Source organism: Notolepis coatsorum, assembly GCF_963971535.1.
Source record: "Notolepis coatsorum genome assembly, chromosome: 1".
Classification (NCBI taxonomy): domain Eukaryota; kingdom Metazoa; phylum Chordata; class Actinopteri; order Aulopiformes; family Paralepididae; genus Notolepis; species Notolepis coatsorum.
Window position 1 is genome coordinate 216,121,001 of NC_140165.1, and position 20,418 is coordinate 216,141,418.

At 45.1% G+C, this 20,418-nt stretch overlaps 1 protein-coding gene across 1 annotated transcript in view; it reads right to left on the reverse strand.

Annotated features, from left to right (window-relative positions):
* dscamb (Down syndrome cell adhesion molecule b) overlaps positions 1-17,233 on the reverse strand; it is a gene marked incomplete at both ends in the record, with an annotated part of 450,395 nt that extends 433,162 nt beyond the window's left edge. Inside the window, 1 exon segment of the mRNA XM_084312177.1 lies at positions 17,191-17,233. Coding sequence (XP_084168303.1) covers positions 17,191-17,233 — 43 coding nt within the window.
* Positions 17,234-20,418: the final 3,185 nt, after the last annotated feature.

Below are 20,418 nucleotides of genomic sequence, written 5' to 3' on the forward strand. Positions count from 1 at the left end.
ACACACCTTACCTCGACTCCAGCAAGATGACAGCGCTTTAAAAATGGCCGGCTAAAAATAACCACCACTAACTTGGTCTTAAATCTTAGCATCTGTGCCAGGTTTAAAAATAAAGAGCAGTGTCTGGAAGCGGAGCTGAGGCCATTTGTCTTGCTGCCACTCTGTCTATCCCGCTCTGTCTTCTCCTTTATCCCTCTATAGCCCGCACTATTAGGACTTATGCCGTAACACAGAGGCAGGACGGAGGCTTTCGATGGCAAAATACTAGGGGGTGGGGAAATATAAAATATGAATCGGGAATCGAGATTCTATCTTCAAAGATTAGGAATTGATTAACAAATTCCAAAAATATAAAAGAAATATTCTGTCTAGTGAAAAGGTTTTACAGTTTCTTATGATCTATAAATTGTTAGCCCGCAAAATACTACAAAGTCTAATAGCAATCTAGAATCTAATCATATTTTCGAGATAGTAGTGATTAATTAATCGAGAATCAATTTCAAATTGACCCTGAGAATAGAAATCTAATGAAATTGTAAGATTCCCAGAGATTCCTAACCCTATGAAATACTTGCCAAAATATGCATTTACACATAATCTGAATTCTGAAGAAGTTGACCTGCAACCTGACCGGGGTGGGATGGGCTAGACTGTAATCAACAATGAATTCAGACCAAGTAATTTGATTGGACAAAGAGGCATTCCATGAGGGCTGATAACAGCACTGGGACGTTTAACTATACATGTATCACTTCGCTTTACAGGTGTTCTAAATGACTCGTTATCTCGTTATCTATCTATGAACATATTTCCACAAAGAACATTTGTGTTCAATTATGAAATGGTCGTCAGGAGAGGCCGAGGGGAGGGAGAGAAGCCCACGCCCAAAGTAGCAAGCTAGCATGCAGGGAAATGTTTATGCGTTATTTGGCAACAGTCCAGCCCCAGTCCAGTTGCGGGAACTACTTTGTGGCGGCGGAGCCAAATAAATGATTAAATAAACAAACAAATCATAATCTCTTGTCACTTAATACTGCTGCTAACTAATAAATGGCACTTATAGAACTATTGTATAAAAGCAATATCACACTCAGTTGCAAAGTGACAACAATGACATTCTAAAAGGAGAGAGAGAGAGAGAGATAGAGAGAGAGAGAGAGAGAGAGAGAGAGAGAGAGAGAGAGAGAGAGAGAGAGAGAGAGAGAGAAGAGAGAGAGAGAGAGAGAGAGAGAGAGAGAGAGAGACATTTACATTTACATTTAGTCATTTAGCTGACACTTTTATCCAAAGCGACTTACAAGTTCTGTATGACAAGTCATCAGGAAGGCCACAACTCTATCAGCTGAGTAAGAATGTTCATCAAAGTGTTGAGTGCTACAGTGTAGGTTAGTTTATTAGGACTGTTAAAGTTAGAGGTTCTATGTAGGATTGCAAGTAACTGTCTAACTGTATATATAACTGTTTCCACTAGAGGGCGCTCTAGGTGGAGCCACTAATGCTGCCACCAGGTGGCGAGTATTTAAGGAGATGTCTCCTCCCCCTCTACCTCTTTCCCCACCTGAACTCATGTGCTGCTTCTTTACCATGTGAATAATAAACCACGCCAAAGGCTAAAGATAGAAACCATGCCTCTTGACCACATTATTGTCGCCCCATAGCCAGATTCTGTCAACAGGTTATGGGCCCAGATCACGCAGGGGCGAAATAATAAGGGTAGCAAGTTTAGCTGAAGTATAGGCTAGGTTAGCGCCGGGAGCACCGCGTGGCTAGACACTAGGCCAACAAGAGCTAAAGCTACGCCTCAAACAAGAGGATGGCGACCAAGGGAAGGAGCAAATGGCCCTCATTCAATGGAAAGGCAGAGGACTACGAGCTCTGGGAAGAGTGCATGTTATGCTGCATGCACGGTGTGGGACTGAAGACGACGATCTTGACGGCCCCCACGGGAGACCTGACGGCGGAAGCACAAGCCCTGGACGACAAGCGTAATGCAGACGCATACTGTGAGTTAGAGCCACTGCTCGACGACACAAGCTTGGGGCTGATATTCCGCGACACTAAAGACAAAGGCAGAGAAAGCCTGGGGGTGTTGAGAGAGCATTATATCGGGCAAGGAAGACCCCGAGTCGTGGCCCTCTACATAACACTAACAGCACTGATGAAGGGGCACACCGAGACTGTGACCGAATACGTCATCAGAGCTGAGCAGATCATGACGGCATTGAAGAGTGCAGGAGAAGCACCAAGCTATGGGCTAATGATGGCGATGGTGATGAGGGGACTACCGGAGCTGTACAAACCGTTCACACTCCTGGTAACACACGGTTCAGCGGACATGACGCTGGGAAAGTTCAAGGCCAAGTTACGAAACTTCGAGGCCTCAGAAGATACCCACCCAGCCGCCGCGGAGGCGGGAGAGAGGGTGCTGAAGGCCCGAGCGACGCCAAGGGAGAAGACCAGGCCCACGGCGGAGCTGGCGTGTTGGCGATGCAGAGAGAAAGGCCATCGGAGAGGCGACTGCACAAAGACTGTCTGGTGTAGCTTCTGCAAATCCACGGGGCACAGAGACAGAGCGTGCATGAAGAAACACGACCAGAGCGCGCGATACGCGCATGGACAAGATGACGGCCATGAACGAGACGGAGGCTACGGACAAGATGGCGGCTGTGGACAAGATGGCGGCAGCGGACAAGATGGCGGCGACGGTCGACGTGAGACGGATCGAGACGCCGCCCGGAGAGTAACGGGACAAGAAGACTTCGCTTTCGGGGTGCGGACAGCGTGCGTCACCAGGCCGGCGCAGCTGCAGCGGGTGCAGAGGAAGGGACTAATCGTGGACACAGGTGCGTCGTCCCACGTCATCAACGACAGGAGTCGGTTCAAGAACTTTGACAACACTTTCCACCCAGAGAGACACAGCATGGAGCTGGCAGACGGGAAGCGCACCTACGGGTTGGCGCAAGAGAGAGGGGACGCACAGGTATGCCTCACAGACAGTGGGGGGCGCCGGTGTACAGTGACGTTAAAGAACGCTCTCTACGTACCATCGTTCCCACAAGGACTATTCTCTGTAATAGCTGCTACTGCGAACGGTGCCAAAGTATTCTTCGATAAAGGTCCTTGTATAAAATGTCCTTGTAGAGCCTGACGGTACACGATTTAACATAAAGATGTACCAGAGAATGTATTATCTGCAAACAGAGTGTAATGATAACGACAAGTGTAATGATAATAATGATATGTGTAGCGTGACGGTCAGTCACGATATTCAGACATGGCATGAGATTATGGGTCATTGTAATTACGAGGATTTACTGAAACTGCAAGCAGTGACAGAAGGCATGCACATTGAAGGTGAAAAGCGTAGACCTGACAAAGAATATGTAGTGTGCAAAACGGGGCAGTTTACTCAATCGAGAAACAGAAATCCCACAGAAAAAGTAAAGGTACCACTTGCGCTAGTTAACACGGATCTAGCTGGTCCAGTAAGCAACGAGTCCATAGGAGGCTTTAGATATGTACAGTCTTTTACAGATGTGTGCACAGGGGCAGTGTTTGTTTACTTTCTCAAAGCAAAGAGTGACACACTCCAGGCCACAGAGAAATTCCTGGCAGACGTAGCCCCTTATGGTAACGTAAGATGCTTGAGGTTCGACAACGGAACCGAGTTCACAAACAGAGAGTTCCAATCACTGTTGAGAAGGTACAAGATAAGACACGAGACGTCATGTCCATATCCCCCACACCAGAACGGAGTGGCAGAGAGGGAATGGCGCACCCTTTTCGAAATGGCTAGGTGTAAGCTAGTAGACAGTAACTTACCTAAGAGTCTATGGCATTACGCGGTGCAAGAAGCCGCTTACACCAGAAACAAGTGCTTTAATAAGCACACAGGCACCACCCCGTATACAGCACTGACAGGAAAGAAGTGTAATCTAGCTAGAATGCACCAATTTGGATCAGTGTGTCATGCTTACCTGCAGGACAGAGGAAAGCTCGAGTCCAGATGTAAAAAAGGACTCTTTGTAGGGCACGACAAAGGAAGCCCCGCTTTCCTAGTTTATCATCCCGGTAAAGGGAGAGTGCAGAAACACATGCTAGTCAAGTTTGCCACAAAGACAACATGTGAGAGCGAGACACAAACAGAAGAGCCAGAGCTGGACTCCAGAGTAAGGTGTGAAGAAACAGAGACACCTCAGCCCAGTGTACTTAGCGCGGTCGTGCAGACAGACAGTCAGCCCCAAGCAGTGGGAGGTATCCCTCAAGGGAACACAAAACCCCAAAGTATCTGACAGACTATGCCCGGAGAGAAAGTGACGAGGATGACAGTACACTTACCACCATTGATTAATGTTACAGAGTAGTCAGTGGGGTACCTCCGACCTTTAAAGAGGCCATAGTGTCCCCTGAATCAAGTAAATGGGAGAGAGCAATGGATGAGGAGATGAGGTCCCTAGAGGACAACCACACCTTTACTCTAACCAAGTTACCAGAGGGCAGACAGACAGTTGGAGGGAAATGGGTGTATTCAATCAAGGAGGGTATTGAAGGCCACGACAAGTACAAAGTAAGGTTCGTAGCTAATTGCTTAAATGCAGGAGGAGGATAATCCAGGTTTAAATACAGAAGGAGTAGAATCCAGGTTTAAATACCTGAGTGGATCCCATGTTTAAATACAGAGGTGGATGATTTACCATGTTCTAAATTATTTAATTATGTGGAAAAGAGGGCGGTCAGGTGGCGTAGCGGAGATTGCGTTCGTCACCAACGCCGGAGACGCTGGATTCGCCTGTTCGAATCCAGCTCCCGGCGTTGTCACCACCTTGGCTGGCCGTTCACACTAATACAATTGGCAGTATTAGAGGGTGGGAAAGCTGGAGGGGTGGGTCCGGGTCGTTGTAAACAGCGACTCCTAGAGTTCGGTCGGGGCGCCTGCTCAGCGCGGATAGGATCTAAGGGGGGTAGTGTGATCCTTCCACACGTTACACCCTCTCAGTGAGAGTCCGCTCTGCCAGGTGAAAAGAAGCGGTTGATTGGCTAGACGTGTGTCGGAGGAAGCACGTGATAGCCTCCACTCTCCCAGACCGACTGTGGGGGGTAAGTGCGCAGCGACCAGGAAGGGGATTGGGAATTGGCATAACGACTAAAAAAAAAAATCGGAGGAAAAAGGAGGGGAAAAAAAGATTAAAAAAAAAAGATTATGTGGAAAAGATCCTGAAACGTTTTGACTGATGTAAGAATGTACGGAGAAGCTGTGGGTAGCCTCATTTGTTTGGCAACATGTACTCGCCCTGACCTATGTTTTGTAGTGAGTAAAATTGTCACAGCTTTTTTTTGACCTCACAGAGGAGCATTGGATTACAGAAAAACATGTTTTTCGTTATCTCAAAGGTACAGCAGATAAACAGCTGTGTTTCAGAAAGAAGCAGCCCACAGAGGCACTATCAACTTGTGAAGCCGAATGTATGGTTCTAGCTATGACAATGCAGGAATGTGTTTATCTAGAACAACTGTTCGAAGTGATGGACACTAGGCTTGGCGGTATGACAGTATTACGGTATACCAGGGTATTTAGAAATCCCGACGGTATTGAAAATCAATACCATCAAAATCACAGATGCGCTTCAGTTTCTATTACAGTGAAACGGAGTTTTGAGTGTAGTGCACACACGTGCCAGCAGAGGGCGAGACCAGTCCTCACTAGTGGAGAGAGTGGATCACAATGGTGTTCACGTTTTACGGTAATGTTGCGACAGTGCTGTGAAAATACCGTAAAGCGTTGTGGTAACGAGAGTTGGTGTGTGTTGTTGTGCACTGGTGGAGCAAGCAAATAAACGGTAAAACGTTACGTCGCTGTCCGGTGCGTTTTTGAATACACAATACTAACGTTACTAGTACTACGGTGCTGCAGGCTAACTGGCTACCATTCTGAGAGCTAACGATAGTAGCACTAGATGCTGCGGGCTAACTGGCTATTCTGAGAGCTAACTGTTGTGTATGTGGATCACACCGGTGTTCACGTTTTACGGTAATGTTGCGACAGTGCTGTGAAAATACCGTAAAGCGTTGTGGTAACAAGAGTTGGTGTGTGTTGTTGTGCACTGGTGGAGCAAGCAAATAAACGGTAAAACGTTACGTCGCAGTCCGGTGCGTTTTTGAATACACAATACTAACGTTACTAGTACTACGGTGCTGCAGGCTAACTGGCTACCATTCTGAGAGCTAACGATAGTAGTACTAGATGCTGCAGGCTTCTGGCTACCATTCTGAGAGTAGCACCGTGATTTGTTTACTTGGTAACACGGGTTGCCCCCTCCGCTGATGAAAATGTCATATACCGTATACCGGGGTATTATGTCAGCAAGGTATGACGGTGTGAAAAAAATGATACCGCCCAAGCCTAATGGACACCTATGTATATATGAAGACTGTTGTTTATGAGGACAACCAGGGAACCATTGTGATTGCTAGGAACCCTGTGTGCCGACATAGATGTAAACATGTCGATATAAGATATCATTTCATCAGATCTGTCATCAGAGAAGAAAGAATGACACTGATTTATTGTCCAACGGACGACATGGTAGCAGACACTATGAGGAAACCTGTTTCCAAATTGAAATTGAAGAGATTTGCAGAGGTCATGTTTGGTGTGTAAATATTGACTGCCATATTCTTTTTGATGTTCTGAATTGTATTATTTTCTTTGTAAATTGTTTTTGGAGAAGTTATACAGTGTGCTATACAACCCTAAGTGGGATTGTTAAAGTTAGAGGTTCTATGTAGGATTGCAAGTAACTGTCTAACTATAACTGTTTCCACTAGAGGGCGCTCTAGGCGGAGCCACTAATGCTGCCACCAGGTGGCGAGTATTTAAGGAGATGTCTCCTCCCCCTCTACCTCTTTCCCCACCTTACTCTCACGGAGAGGAGAACTCATGTGCTGCTGCTTTACCATGTGAATAATAAACCACGCCAAAGGCTAAAGATAGAAACCATGCCTCTTGACCACATTATTGTCGCCCCATAGCCAGATTCTGTCAACAAGGACAAGTGCACGACAGTAAGGTTAGTTAGGGTTAGATTTTTTTTTTTTTTTTTTTTTTTATTATTATAATTTTTTTCTCATTTCAGATAATGGTTGAAGAAGTGCGTCTTTAGTCGACGGCAAAAAATTGGACGGGTTTCGGCTGTCCTAACTGGGGTGGGCAGTTCATTCCACCATTGTGGGGCAAGGACTGAGAACAGGCAGGTTCTCCTTGATGACCCTCCCGAAGCTCGGATAGGAGTGGGTCTGAGACGGCCAGAAGATGCAGAGCGTAGGGAGCGTAGAGAGAGAGCGAGAGAGAGCGAGAGAGAGAGAGAGAGGAGAGAGAGAAAGATGTACACACACACACGGAGACAGAAGAGAGAGTGAGAGAGAGAGGGGAGAGAGGAGAGAGAGAGGGGAGAGAGAGAAAGAGAGAGAGATGCGCACACACAGAGACAGAAGTGAGGGGGGGGAGAGGAGAGAGAGAGAGAAAGAGAGAGAGATGCACACACACAGAGATAGAAGAGAGAGAGGGGGGAGAGAGAGGAGAGAGAGAGAGAGAGAGAGAGAGAGAGAGAGAGAGAGAGAGAGAGAGAGAGAGAGAGAGAGAGAGAGAGAGAGAGAGAGAGAGAGAGAGAGAGAGAGAGAGAGAGAGAGAGAGACAGAGAGACAGAGAGACAGAGCAGAGAGAGAGTCTCCTATGAGCCACAGTGCAGCAGGCCAGGCACATGCATCATGGTGCAGGCTGGTGAAGAGGGGATCAATCCAGCCTCCAGGCCTGAGTGTGAGTGGAGTTCAAAGCCCGGCCGTGGCATGTGGGGAACTGGATTAGGGGGCAGAATTTACGAGGTCCAAAGTGACTTGTTTGTCTTGGAGGATGATGAATAGCAGGCTCATCACACCTCCACCACCTGTCTACCACGATGTGCCAAATCTGTGGCATTGCGACCGGGGGGGGGGGGGATGGTCGGGGTGAGTATAGTTGGTATAGTGTCTACACTATAGGTTGTGGGGTGTGTTAAAGTGCTGCACGATGTGTTGTCCATATGGGTGTGTTAAACTGTAGACTGTAGAAAATGTAACGCTTCTCAACCCGTTTCGTGCTGAGGCACACTTGAAAAATAAAAGCATAACATAATTCCACAGATTGTGTTAAAGGGTCTCTCTTGTATTTGTATAAAAGTTAGTAAAATGAGCCCACAGCCAGCTCTGTACAAATCGTCAGGCCAGATAAATAGCCTTAAACGAATGTGCATGCTCCTGCTTTCAGCTTTACAAAGGACTACATTGAGGCAAAAAGGGACAGGCAAAGCCGGTCACAGGTTGCCACTCCTACCAAACACACAGGAGGGGAGGGGCTGAGCATTTACTGCTGGAGCGAGTGGGAAGCTGATCAAGAGAGACAATTGAGATATCAGGAAATTGTAATGACCCGCCCATTGTAGTTCTTCTCATTTTAGTGAGGGTAGAGCTACCTTCCGTTGCCAATGTTTCTTAGCAGATGTTTGGCCAGTCACATAGAGAGAAAATCAGTTATGCCTCAATCTGGTATGGTGAATGACTTTAAAAACCTTCTCTCCTGTGTCTCCCCTACTCTGTCTCCCTCTCAGCCTTCCTACTGTCTCAATAAAGAACCTTCTCTCCTGTGTCTCCCCTACTCTGTCTCCCTCTCTGCCAGCTTCCTACTATCTCAATAGATAACATTCTCTCTTGTCTCCCCTACTCTGTCTCCCTCTCTGCCTTCATACTACTGTATTTCAATAAATAACCTTCTCTCCTGTGTCTCCCCTAATCTGTGACCCTCTCTGCCAGCTTCCTACTATCTCAATAAATAACCTTCTCTCCTGTGTCTCCCCTACTCTGTCTCCCTCTCTGCCTTCCTACTACTGTAAAGAACCTTCTCTCCTGTGTCTCCCCTAATCTGTGACCCTCTCTGCCTTCCTACTATCTCAATAAATAACCTTCTCTCCTGTGTCTCCCCTACTCTGTCTCCCTCTCTGCCAGCTTCCTACTATCTCAATAAAGAACCTTCTCTCCTGTGTCTCCCCTACTCTGTCTCCCTCTCTGCCAGCTTCCTACTATCTCAATAAAGAACCTTCTCTCCTGTGTCTCCCCTAATCTGTCTCCCTCTCTGCCTTCCTACTACTGTATCTCAATAAAGAACCTTCTCTCCTGTGTCTCCCCTACTCTGTCTCCCTCTCTGCCTTCCTACTACTGTATCTCAATAAAGAACCTTCTCTCCTGTGTCTGCCCTACTCTGTCTCCCTCTCTGCCTTCCTACTACTGTATCTCAATAAAGAACCTTCTCTCCTGTGTCTGCCCTACTCTGTCTCCCTCTCTGCCTTCCTACTACTGTATCTCAATAAAGAACCTTCTCTCCTGTGTCTCCCCTACTCCGTCTCCCTCTCTGCCTTCCTACTACTGTAGGAACGTTTTCACTACCATACTACAGAAGGTTAACCGTGTGGCAGTGAAAGGGTTAACATTCTATAGTGTGGTAGTGAAAGGGTTAACCTTATATAGTGTGGTAGTGAAAGGGTTAACCACCGCACCACCAAAACGGTTAACCCTTTCACCGCGAAAACACACAGAAGGTTAACCCTTTCACTGCCAGACGACCGTCAGTTGTGTGATAGTAAAGGGTTAACCTTCTGCCGTGTGGCAGTGAAAGGGTTCAAAAGAAAAACCCATTTCAAATTGGCTAAAACAACAGAAACCCTTTCATATAATATGTACAGTAGTGTATCACTTAATACGCAGACACAGCTGGGCCCAATCTTTAAATTGGCTGGAGCAGGAACCACTCGACTGCGACAAATTGATTTGGGCAAACAGCTCAAACGCTGTACACAAGCAAGGTAAGTCTACAAGGTAAGTCTCCCATTCATTCTCAGCAGCTCCAGGCTGCATCTTTACATCTTTACCTCACATAGTCTCTCGTATCGTACATCTTTACCTCACAGCCTCTATATAGTATCTTGTTTTCTGGCTTTTATCTTTGGGAAAGGGATGTTCATGTTCACTAACACTGATTAATGTGTCATCCCCGGACCAGACCATAACAATAACCGACACATTATTTTGGAGAAAAAAAATAGGTCAGGGGGCCTGATGTTTTCCTGGTTAGGGTCAAGTTAAGGAAATGGTGCGGTTAAGGTTAGGGTTAAATTCAGGTAAACATCAGTATGACGTGTCAGTGTCGGACGTTTTCTAAATGAATGCATCACATTGGATGACACACTCTATTTCTAGGTACAAAAAAAAACATGTTTAAAACATGAGAAAGTCCCGGAATAACAAACAGTGTCGTATGAATTCATGGAACGAACGAGCAGTATTCCCCCGATCACTGGCAGATGCCGTATCTCCTTAGTCTCAGAGCATTTCAAAAGGCAAGCAGGCGGGCTTTGCTGTGTGTAACCACTTTCATCTTGATTTACTCTGTCAAATCAACCCTTTTTACACTCTCCCTCTATAGTACAGGTGCGGGTGCAGCCTACGGTGCTAATATAACATGTCACTTTGACAGTCGCTGAGTGAATTAAAAACATCCTCTCTTCTTAGAAGCTGGTGAGGGGAGAGGGAACCCCCTGCCAGATGTACTACAACCTCACTTTACACGCATGATCAAGCACCTACATCTGGCCGCTGAGGGCCTTTTTTTCTCCCTTTTCCCCCGCAGATGCTAAACGATATCGTTAACATTTTAATGCGAGAGCCATTTACACGCGGACTCACGCAATTACACTGTTCTGATTCAGCGGAATCCATGCAGACACACACACACGGTGTGATCGGTAATTAGATTCTACATTGGGTGGAACACAGTGCACACACACACACACGCACGCACACAAACAGGAGTCTAAGCACACACACACACGTGCACAAACCCACAGGAACACAAACGCACGCACACACACACAAGTACACGTAAACTGACTCTCTCTCTCTGTCTCTCTCTCTCTCTCTCGGTCTCTCACACACACACACACACACACACACACACACACACACACACACACACGCACGCACGTGCACACACACACCAGTCTCCAATGCCTTGCTCCTAATTAGAGAGCTAGACTCCGGCTGATCGTCTCGAGGAGGTACAGTACAGTACGGTGCAGTGGTGTATCCCTCATTATACAGCCAGGGTGTGTGAACCAGGGGATATCTATTATCATTTATTTTACACATCAGGGTACCCATTACCTTGCATTAGCAGGCCTTTCCACGGGAGCAACGTGCAAGGATTCAGAATGCACCTCAGCGCACCTCTCAGAGGAGAAGAGGAGTAATATGGAGCAAGACTTAATCGAGGTGTGTAAACTCAGTAGATCATTATATCAGATTGTATAAAATGGCCCAATATTATCTTGCTGTATGTTTTTGTGTGTGTGTGTGTGTGTGTGTGTGTGTGCGTGCGTGCGTGCGTGCGTGCGTGCGTGCGTGTGTGTGTGTGCTGAGTAATCTAATTTCATGAGCTCTGATACTACTATGGCGGTCTCTGGCCAAACCCTAATTGGTCATTAGTAAACAGACTAGCTGCTGTTAAGTGCACCAGTAATGCTGATCTGGTTTCAAGTGTGCTTTCCACGGTTCCAAGGAGCCTCTCTGCACGAGGCCGTTGTGACCAATGGAAAGAGTGCCTGTCTTCCATGTAGACGTTGGAGGATCCAGGGCCCATATTTATCCCACTTCTACAAATAGGAGCACTGATCAAGGATCACTGCCCAAGGCCACACGACTGTATACACTAGGGCTGACCCCTATTAGTCGATTAGTCGACTAATCGGTCGAAAGGAGCCGTAGTCGACCAGCCAACCTCTTAGTCGAATATAAAAAAAAATGAATTTAAAGTTATAATATTTTTATTTAATAAAATTTTTGTATCATTCTTTCCAAAAGAAAAGAGGCCTAGAAGCGTGGCTAACGCTAATGGAATGCATACCAGAGGCTAACTGCCTACAAAAACTGGCACAGAGGCACTGAAAGAGGATTTCACCCATCTAATGAACACACTAGACTAGACAAATATCAAGATGTATCCATCAGTGGACCAATTGCATGCTTTTGCAGAGGACAAGAAGCCTTCAGTCGACTCCTTCAGACATTAAACACCCCCCACAGCCCAAATGGAATGATACAAAAAAAATATATATATATATTAAAAAAAATTATAATAATATTATACTTTTTTTTTATTTTTTATTTTTTGTCGACCAATAGTCGACTAACGGCACATTTTGGCCAATCATAGTCAACCATCCAAATCCTTAGTCGGGGACAGCCCTAGTATACACCTTCACTATGACCTCCTACAGTATGAACCAGTCTCAGATCAGCTCCCCTACGTTAGGATGCTTGATAAATACAGGCCCCCGGGGGCTTCTGAGAGGAGCTCGTCCTCCTCACTCCAACAGATGGGGCTCTAATCAATGTGCAGCTTTAATTGCCCCCTGTAGATTAACTCCCGAGCAAACACAGGTTCCCCTTCTTGTACTCGCAGGTAAGTTCAGTCAGAGATGGTTCAGAAAGGAGACGCAGAGTCATTACAAATAGGGACGGTGCCAGTGTAAAGGTCCCGCCCACTTAGAAGACCGGAACTGTTCCGTTTTCACCCCACCGGTGCTGCTTTGAATGCGCTATTTTTTCTTATCTACTATCTTGGGTTCAGTCCAATCCATCTATTTATCTATCCACCACACAGTCCCCCTTCATATACCCAGCCTCTCAGGTTGCTAATAATGTGGGGTCATGTTAAATTGGCAGGCTAACTGATGTTGGCAGGTATTTACTGTAGTACTGTAAGCTACGCTGGATGGTCAGGATGAGCTAGCCTTATTTTGAAGGGGGATTTGATATCTTTACCCTGAGAAAGGTCACACAGCTAATTGAGGTAGAAATAACATGATTGCATGGTCTCATGACCTGCAGTGTAAACGTTCATTTATTGAAGACAAAGGAGATAAGTTGTGTTAATACGCGGGCATCAGGTTAAGCTAGCAGTACTATACTGTATGTCTATAAATCATTGTAATAGGACTGCGCCTGGGTGGTGCAGCGGACATTGCGCTCGTCACCAACGCAAGAGACACCGGGTTCAAATCCGGCTGTCGGTGTTGGGCCGGCCGTCATACTGGCTCAATTGGCAGAGTCAGCGGGTGAAAGTCAATGGGTGGTAATCTGGACGTTGTGGACAGCGACTCCTACAGGTCAGTTGGGGGACGCCTGCACAGCAGAGACAGGAAATAGCGGGGGTAGTGTGAGCCTCCCACACGTTACACCTCGCCAATGAGAGTCCGCGCTGGCAGGTGAAAATATGTGACAGGCTGCCTCCTCGTGTACTGGAGGGGACACGTAATGCAAGGCTTCTATCCTCCCTACGACCGACCTGTGGGGGGCATATGCGAGCAACCTTCAAGACAGGGGAGGGGAGAATTGGAAACAGCAAAATTGGGATGGGAGAAAATAGAAAATAAGGAGAAAAAGTGGATAAAAAAAATCATTGTAATAGGCGAGGAGCCTTGCATCATTATATATTTGCAATGAGCATTTGAGTGGGCCAATTTGAGCTTGCATTGGTTTTGCCTAAAGGCATCTTTCAGGGCGACAAATTTAATTTGCTTCCTCTTCCATCCTGATGGCTGAATTGATAGATTCCACTTTGATAGAGACGGGACATATCTAAACCATATTATGCTCTTTCAAAATAATGCCCAAAATAACCTCATGTTAACGTTATGTGTAACGTCTAAATACGTTGTATGTATTTCCCACATTGAAAATGATAGATTTGATATGAAGAGAGTATATATATAATAAATCCATATGAATAAGCTGAAAACGATACAGTTCTTGCAGTTTCCGTTAAGATAACTGGAACTGATCAATCACTTCCCAAGAATTCCATATTCAATATAATATAATCGGCACACATGCACTAGTATTACCAATATAACCAGTATAGTATACCAGTACACCAGTACCGGTATAGAATAGCATGAGGCCAAATAACTAACTAATACAATAATGCCAATAGTAAATATATTGTTTTCCTTTGTCAGATATTTTCAAAGCACTTTAATTGTCATTATGCATTGTGGAAGAGGCACCTTATATCACATTGCAAAATAGGTTTTAAAAGATATCAACGTATCAATATAAAACCAAATGTTTGGTTCCTCACAACCATAATCAGGCACTTATAATAATGATAACAATAATAATAACAATAATAATGATAATGATAATGCTACTAATACTAATAAAATACAAATACATTTATATAGCGCTTTTCTAGAACCCAAAGTTGCTTTACAAAAAGGGGTGAGGATAGTGAGACAACCAACATACAGACATACTGTAGTACAATGGATGGATGGGTGGATGGATGCATGGATGGATGGATGGATGGATGGATGGATGGATGGATGGATGGATGGATGGATGGATGGATGGATGGATGGATGGATGGATGGATGGATGGATGGAAGGTTGGATGGAGGGGGGGCTAGGAGAAGGTGGTGGCGATGGGGTGGGCCTTGAGGCAGGATTGGAAAATGGAGACGGACTCTGAGTCCCTAATGTCTTGTGAGACAGAGTTGCAGAGTCTGGGGGGGGGGGGGGTAGTATCCCTGGAGGAGGAAGCTGTGACAGAGGCCGTTGATTATCATTATGCTGTACTGTCTTACACCACTAGCTTATACAATCACAGAGGTCCTGGGAAGTGATTAGGTCCTTGTCAAGTACTTCCGGGTCACCCCAGCCGAGCAGCCAGAGACCGCTTACTTCTCTGACACCCATTATGGGGGGTTACCATAGAGACAGGCAGGCCAGTGAGCATGTGATAGGCCTAACTCTGAAACAGCAAGAATTGTCTAGAATCCAATCGCTGTGCCAGCTCCTATCTACAAGGTCATTCATCCATTCTGACAACGGCTGCTCAGCCGATGAACACCTCATTTTCATGATAATCAACACAATATCCAACTGCAGAGGACATAATCATATAGCCAGGCTCCTGTGCAATGATAGAGAAATCAAACGACAATGCTGATAACACATACTCAAAACCTGTATCTTAAAAAAAATATGTATATATAAAAAAATATGTAAACAAGGATGGCGGTGCCACAAAGCATATACGGGAGTGATGACGAACAAGAAAATAAAGTAAAATGTCTGCACACCCATATCTGTCTATATAGTGCTTATCAGCTGCTTGCCCAACGGCCCTCCTCAATAATCCTGTATGCAATGAATGGACACAATCTTGCATGGCAGTTGATCTAATGTCACAGTTAGGTGATCATGATTAATGACGACTCCATATTGTTCCCTTATGAGTTCCTGCAGGAGTATGGGCTGAGTGAGATACCGCTTTATGTGGAGACGAATGTCAATAAACCCGAGGAAGAGAGGATCGCCAGAGCAAAGAAAAAGAGACAATACAGTAACAACAAAAAAAGAATCCATTTTAAAAACCGAGGATTTTTTTTCAACTGAGGAAAGAGGGTGGGAGAAGAAAATAATTTTGCGGGGTACTATGCACCATATCGTATAAAGGGTGCACCATATCGTATAACTAAATGTGTTTTAAAATGTATTTATGTCCCTTAAATCCTCATTAAACCCACTTTGCCTGGTTGGTGAATTCAGCGTTCTTATAGCTAACATTATATGAGCAGATTTGGGTTTTGATTTGGTTTTCAGTTTATCTGAACGGCCCCCATCTTGTCACTCCGGACCTTGTCACTCTGTTGTATTTTTTTGTTGAAGACATATTCCCCCTTTTCTTTCCCTCTCCCAGCCCTCCCTGTTCTGTTTTCTCCTTCCTCTGCTCTCACCCTTTTATCATATTTTGCACACCCAAAAAAAAATATTCTAGAGAGTAAGTGTTCATTTTTATCCTGTGATTGAAATAAATTGTATCAATTTTCAGTTGATTATAGATATACATGAGCACACAAATCCAGCCCACAAACATATACACATACCCTTGTTACACACGCATGCAAATACACATTTGTACGTATACACACACACACACACACACACACACACACACACACACACACACACACACACACACACACACACACACACACACACACACACACAAACACAAGCACAGACAGGCACATAAATACACACACACACACACACAGAGAGATAAACGCAATCGCAATGTTTGAATGGAGGATTCTGTGGTTACTGGAATAGAAATGTAATGCAAACATTTCCTTGATAATGGGTATTTGTGAAATACCTTTTTGCATGCCATCAGGAGCGTTTTATTTATTCTACTGTCGCCTCTGGAATATTTCTGTGCAAAATTGCATGTTCTTTTTCTAATTGACAAAAACATTTGTTATTCCCTGTAAAAATCTCTACCTCAATGCAAAGAAGCTGTAGTAAAATTTTAGACGACTTCTGAAATATATCAAGCTTTGATGCACGTCACAGATATTAATTTAATATTGTTATACCAAATGTGTTTTGATGCAGATATCCTTTTCTGATGTTTTAATTTTTAAATGTGTATGTGTGTATTTATTTCATCATTCTCCTATAGGCTATTCAATTAGGACACTTTGAACTTGAAAATAGACTGGTTGGTGGGGGAGGGGAAGGGAAGGGGGTAAACCAAATGTCCATTATATCAAATACGTCACGTATTACTAAGGGCCAGAGTAGAGGCAAACTGTAACAGAATAACCATTCAATTGGCATCAAATTAAAACACAATTCATTTACACTCAGTGGATGAAACTGTAAACAATTAAGACTTCAACCTAAAAGGTCACATCTAATCAAGCATCACCATGAATTAGATAGCAATCCATCAAGCAAGGAAATACAGGCCTGCTTCACTGACTTAAAGACATGTCTGTTTTAGATTATTTTGATGAGGATGTTAGGCCAAGGGTGTGTTTTAATCGTTTATAGTGTCGCTTAAACGATTAAAAACGCGCTCCGTGCCTCGCCCGTCCCCTTGCCTCTATCACGGGTGACAACCCTCATGACAACCATAAAACCTTCTCATGTGGGACACAGGTGACCTCCGTCCTTCCCTCCCCAGTCACTTTGCCTTCCTTCCAGCGGCGCGCTTTCCGGAATAGCTAATGAGTATTAAAATGAGCAGGTGAAACTTACCATTCAAGATGCTCTGGAAAAAGATAAAAGCCAATATCCTCATGCCCTGCTCCGTTCAATCCCCCCAAGCTATGCTTTCTCGTCTTCCTCCGCACACCTCGACCGACGCCTCTCCTGGGTTCTCTTCTGTGCGCTTAGGGTAAGGTTAAACATTTGCCACTGTCTTTGAAGGAACCAGTCCAAGTCTCTGTTACTGTTAATATTATCTTCACTGGTCCCTCACTACTTCCCTAGAGCACTCTTTCTCTTCCTCTCGACCCCCCTGGTTGCGCTCGGAGCATATATGCGCCTCTGTGATTGTCTTGGGGAGAGCTGTGATCCGGTGCTCCGTGTCTGCTGGTTCTTCAGAGGGATGCTGTCCGCCTGAAGCCCAGGTGTGATGCTGAGTCAGGGCAGTAAAATAGCAGGTCCTCAAAAGAAAAGAAAAAAATCCGAATTGCAAAACTGTCTAAACTAAACATGCAGGAAGAGAGAGGGAAAGAAAAAAAGAAAAATCAAACCCCCCAAATCCTACATAATAGGTTTGATTGACAAATCATGTTTGGGCACAAAAATGAACAGAAAACAAAATAACTAAAAACAAGAAGCAAACAGGGGAGGGTTTCAATGAGAATGAAAAACAAATCCGGGAGAGCTGAAGCGGTGGTTTTTTTTCTGGGATTCCAAAGTCACATCTTCTTCACCGCCTCTGTCCGTCCAGCAAGAGGCAAGCAGTACGCGCATCTTCCTCCCCAATGCCGCTCTAATCGCATTGGTCCCCGCGCCAGCCCACTAGACTGCCTCTGAGCGTGAAGAACCCTCTCCCAGCCCCTGCAGACGCTTTCATTCCTCACACAGCCTTAAAGGAGCAGAGGCGGTAGCAGCCGGTCCACGGGCTGGGGGGCTACTGTAGGTGAGCGCGTTGCACGACGAGGGCGCATTTGCATTCAAGAAATTAGCCGCACCTGACGCGCCGCGGGTACCCGGCATGCAGGATAACAGTTTTACGCACGGCGATACATGGCTCAAACAGAGAGCACCGTCTTTGTGCGTTGTTCTTGTTCTTATAGTCAGACGTGCAGGTGCAGAAAGAACATTTGGTTCGAATTTAGTCAGCGGGGAAACAATTTTACGAATGAATAATTGGAGCTGCCCCCTTATAATCAGAGTGTTGCTTTTCAAACGATTTAACTAAAAACGTACATGGGCATCCGGTGGCGATTATTTCTCCGTCCAATCGGGGGGGGGTACCTTGAAAATGTTAATGTTTTAATTGAAGGACGGTGTTTAATTGGTTTAAGTGTTTAATTGGTGACGTGGGGAAAATAAGAAAATACCACATTTTGTGTCAGTGCATAGAGGGTTAAACTGATGCCTTCCCCACCCAAACACATGCACCCTCCACGCCATACCCCCCCCCCCCCCCCCCAAACACCAACACCACCACCACCTCCATTTTAAAGGATTCAAGATATGGCTTGTGCTTGGCTGCAGATGCCTGTGGGCCTCTCTATGCACAGAATAGGGTCAGAACAGATGAGATGTAGCCAGCGGGCCAGTCTGCGTTTGTTTAGTTTTTTATGCTTATCATACAAGTGAAATTGTATCTATTTATCACATGGACATACATTTGTGTCTTTCCCATACACCTTGTTTATTTGGAAACGTGTGTGTGTATATATAGGCTATGTGTGTTGGGGGGTTGGAAAAAAACATAATCATAAAACCAATGCCACAAATTCTTTGTAAAAGAGAAATATTGTGTTTAGTACAGTGCACAGTGAATCCTATATAAACTGACCTTCACATAGTGTTGGTTATTGATGGTGTGTGTGTGTCTGTCTGTCTGTGTGTGTGTGTCTGGGAGTGCGTGATGGCTCTTGTTATTCTGTTCTCTGTGTTCCAGCGCAGAGACGAGGGCGGAGATGTGCTGTAGGAGGACGTGTCCTCTTGTTGTTCTGAGCGGAGGTGCAGACGGAGCTCTTCTGTCTGTCTGTTTGTTTACTGCATATCTGTCTGTCTGTCTGCCTGTCTACTACCAATATTTCTGCCAACCAGTCTGTCTGTCCATCTGTCTACTCTACAGTATGTCTGCCTGTCTATCAGATGACCAGCCACCTTACCTCTCTTTCTTGCCCATGTCTGTCAGTCTGTCTGCCTGCCTACAGCACACGCCTGTCTGTCTCTCTGTCTGCCTGCCCATGCCTGTCTGTCTGTATCTCTGTCTGCCTGCCTACAGCACATGCCTGTCTGTCTGTCTCTCTGTCTGCCTGATTGCCTCTTTTTTCGTTCTGCAATAATAATGTTGTGCTCCACTTTTGATCACATTAGACAACAAGAGAAGTTACTTATACCTCTGCCAGGCGGTATGCCTGGGGAGATCATGCATTTGGTCGTGTCTGTCTGAGTGTCTGTCTGTCTATCCACAGGTAATCTCTCAAACTACAGGGCCGCTTTGGATGACATGTCCACATAGGCAGCAGGCCAAGGACCTGAATCCTCAATATCTTTTATAATGGTGCTACGACTTTTATTTATTTTATTTGAATTAATTTCCAACATTGTCGATTGAAATGTAACAGTCAGTATAAACCTTTTGCAAAGGCCAATACTACAGTATATAGCTCTCTGGCAGTCATAGTAAACCTATAAAAAAATGTCTCCATGTATCGCTTAGTTACATCAATATTGTGCTGTCAGAACAGTCTTAATGTTTGAGGGTTAAGTATTTCATGTTTGCTATTGCCTTTTACTAGGCCATCATCATTATCAACCAGGAAATGCTTGGGTGAAACCTAGTATAAAAGTGATCTATCCATGAACATTTTTATTTCTTCAGCTAATCTCTTAGTTACAACAAGATTGTGTAAGCAGGGTTGTGATTATAGGTGAAGTATGTCCAATGTTCACTATCCGGTGAAACAAAATGGCTGCTCTGGCCAGAAAGCATCACTCTCAGGGCACAGTGCGACTGACAACTTAACATTAGCAGCCCACCAGACTCTCTTGAACTCAACAGGTTGTCAATTCAAATAGATGTCCACTGCTGCAGTGGCTCTCAAATGTAGACAGGCAAAAAACACAATTCCCTCATTTCAGTGTTTCGCCGCCCCTTTTAATCCCCTCTCCCACTGTGGTCCGTTGTCGTGTCTCCTGTCAAATGTTCCATGACACGTTTCAGAGCACACTCACGTTGCTCGTGTCTGCACCAGTCATCTGGACTCGTGTGAGTTTCCATTGCATCGTACG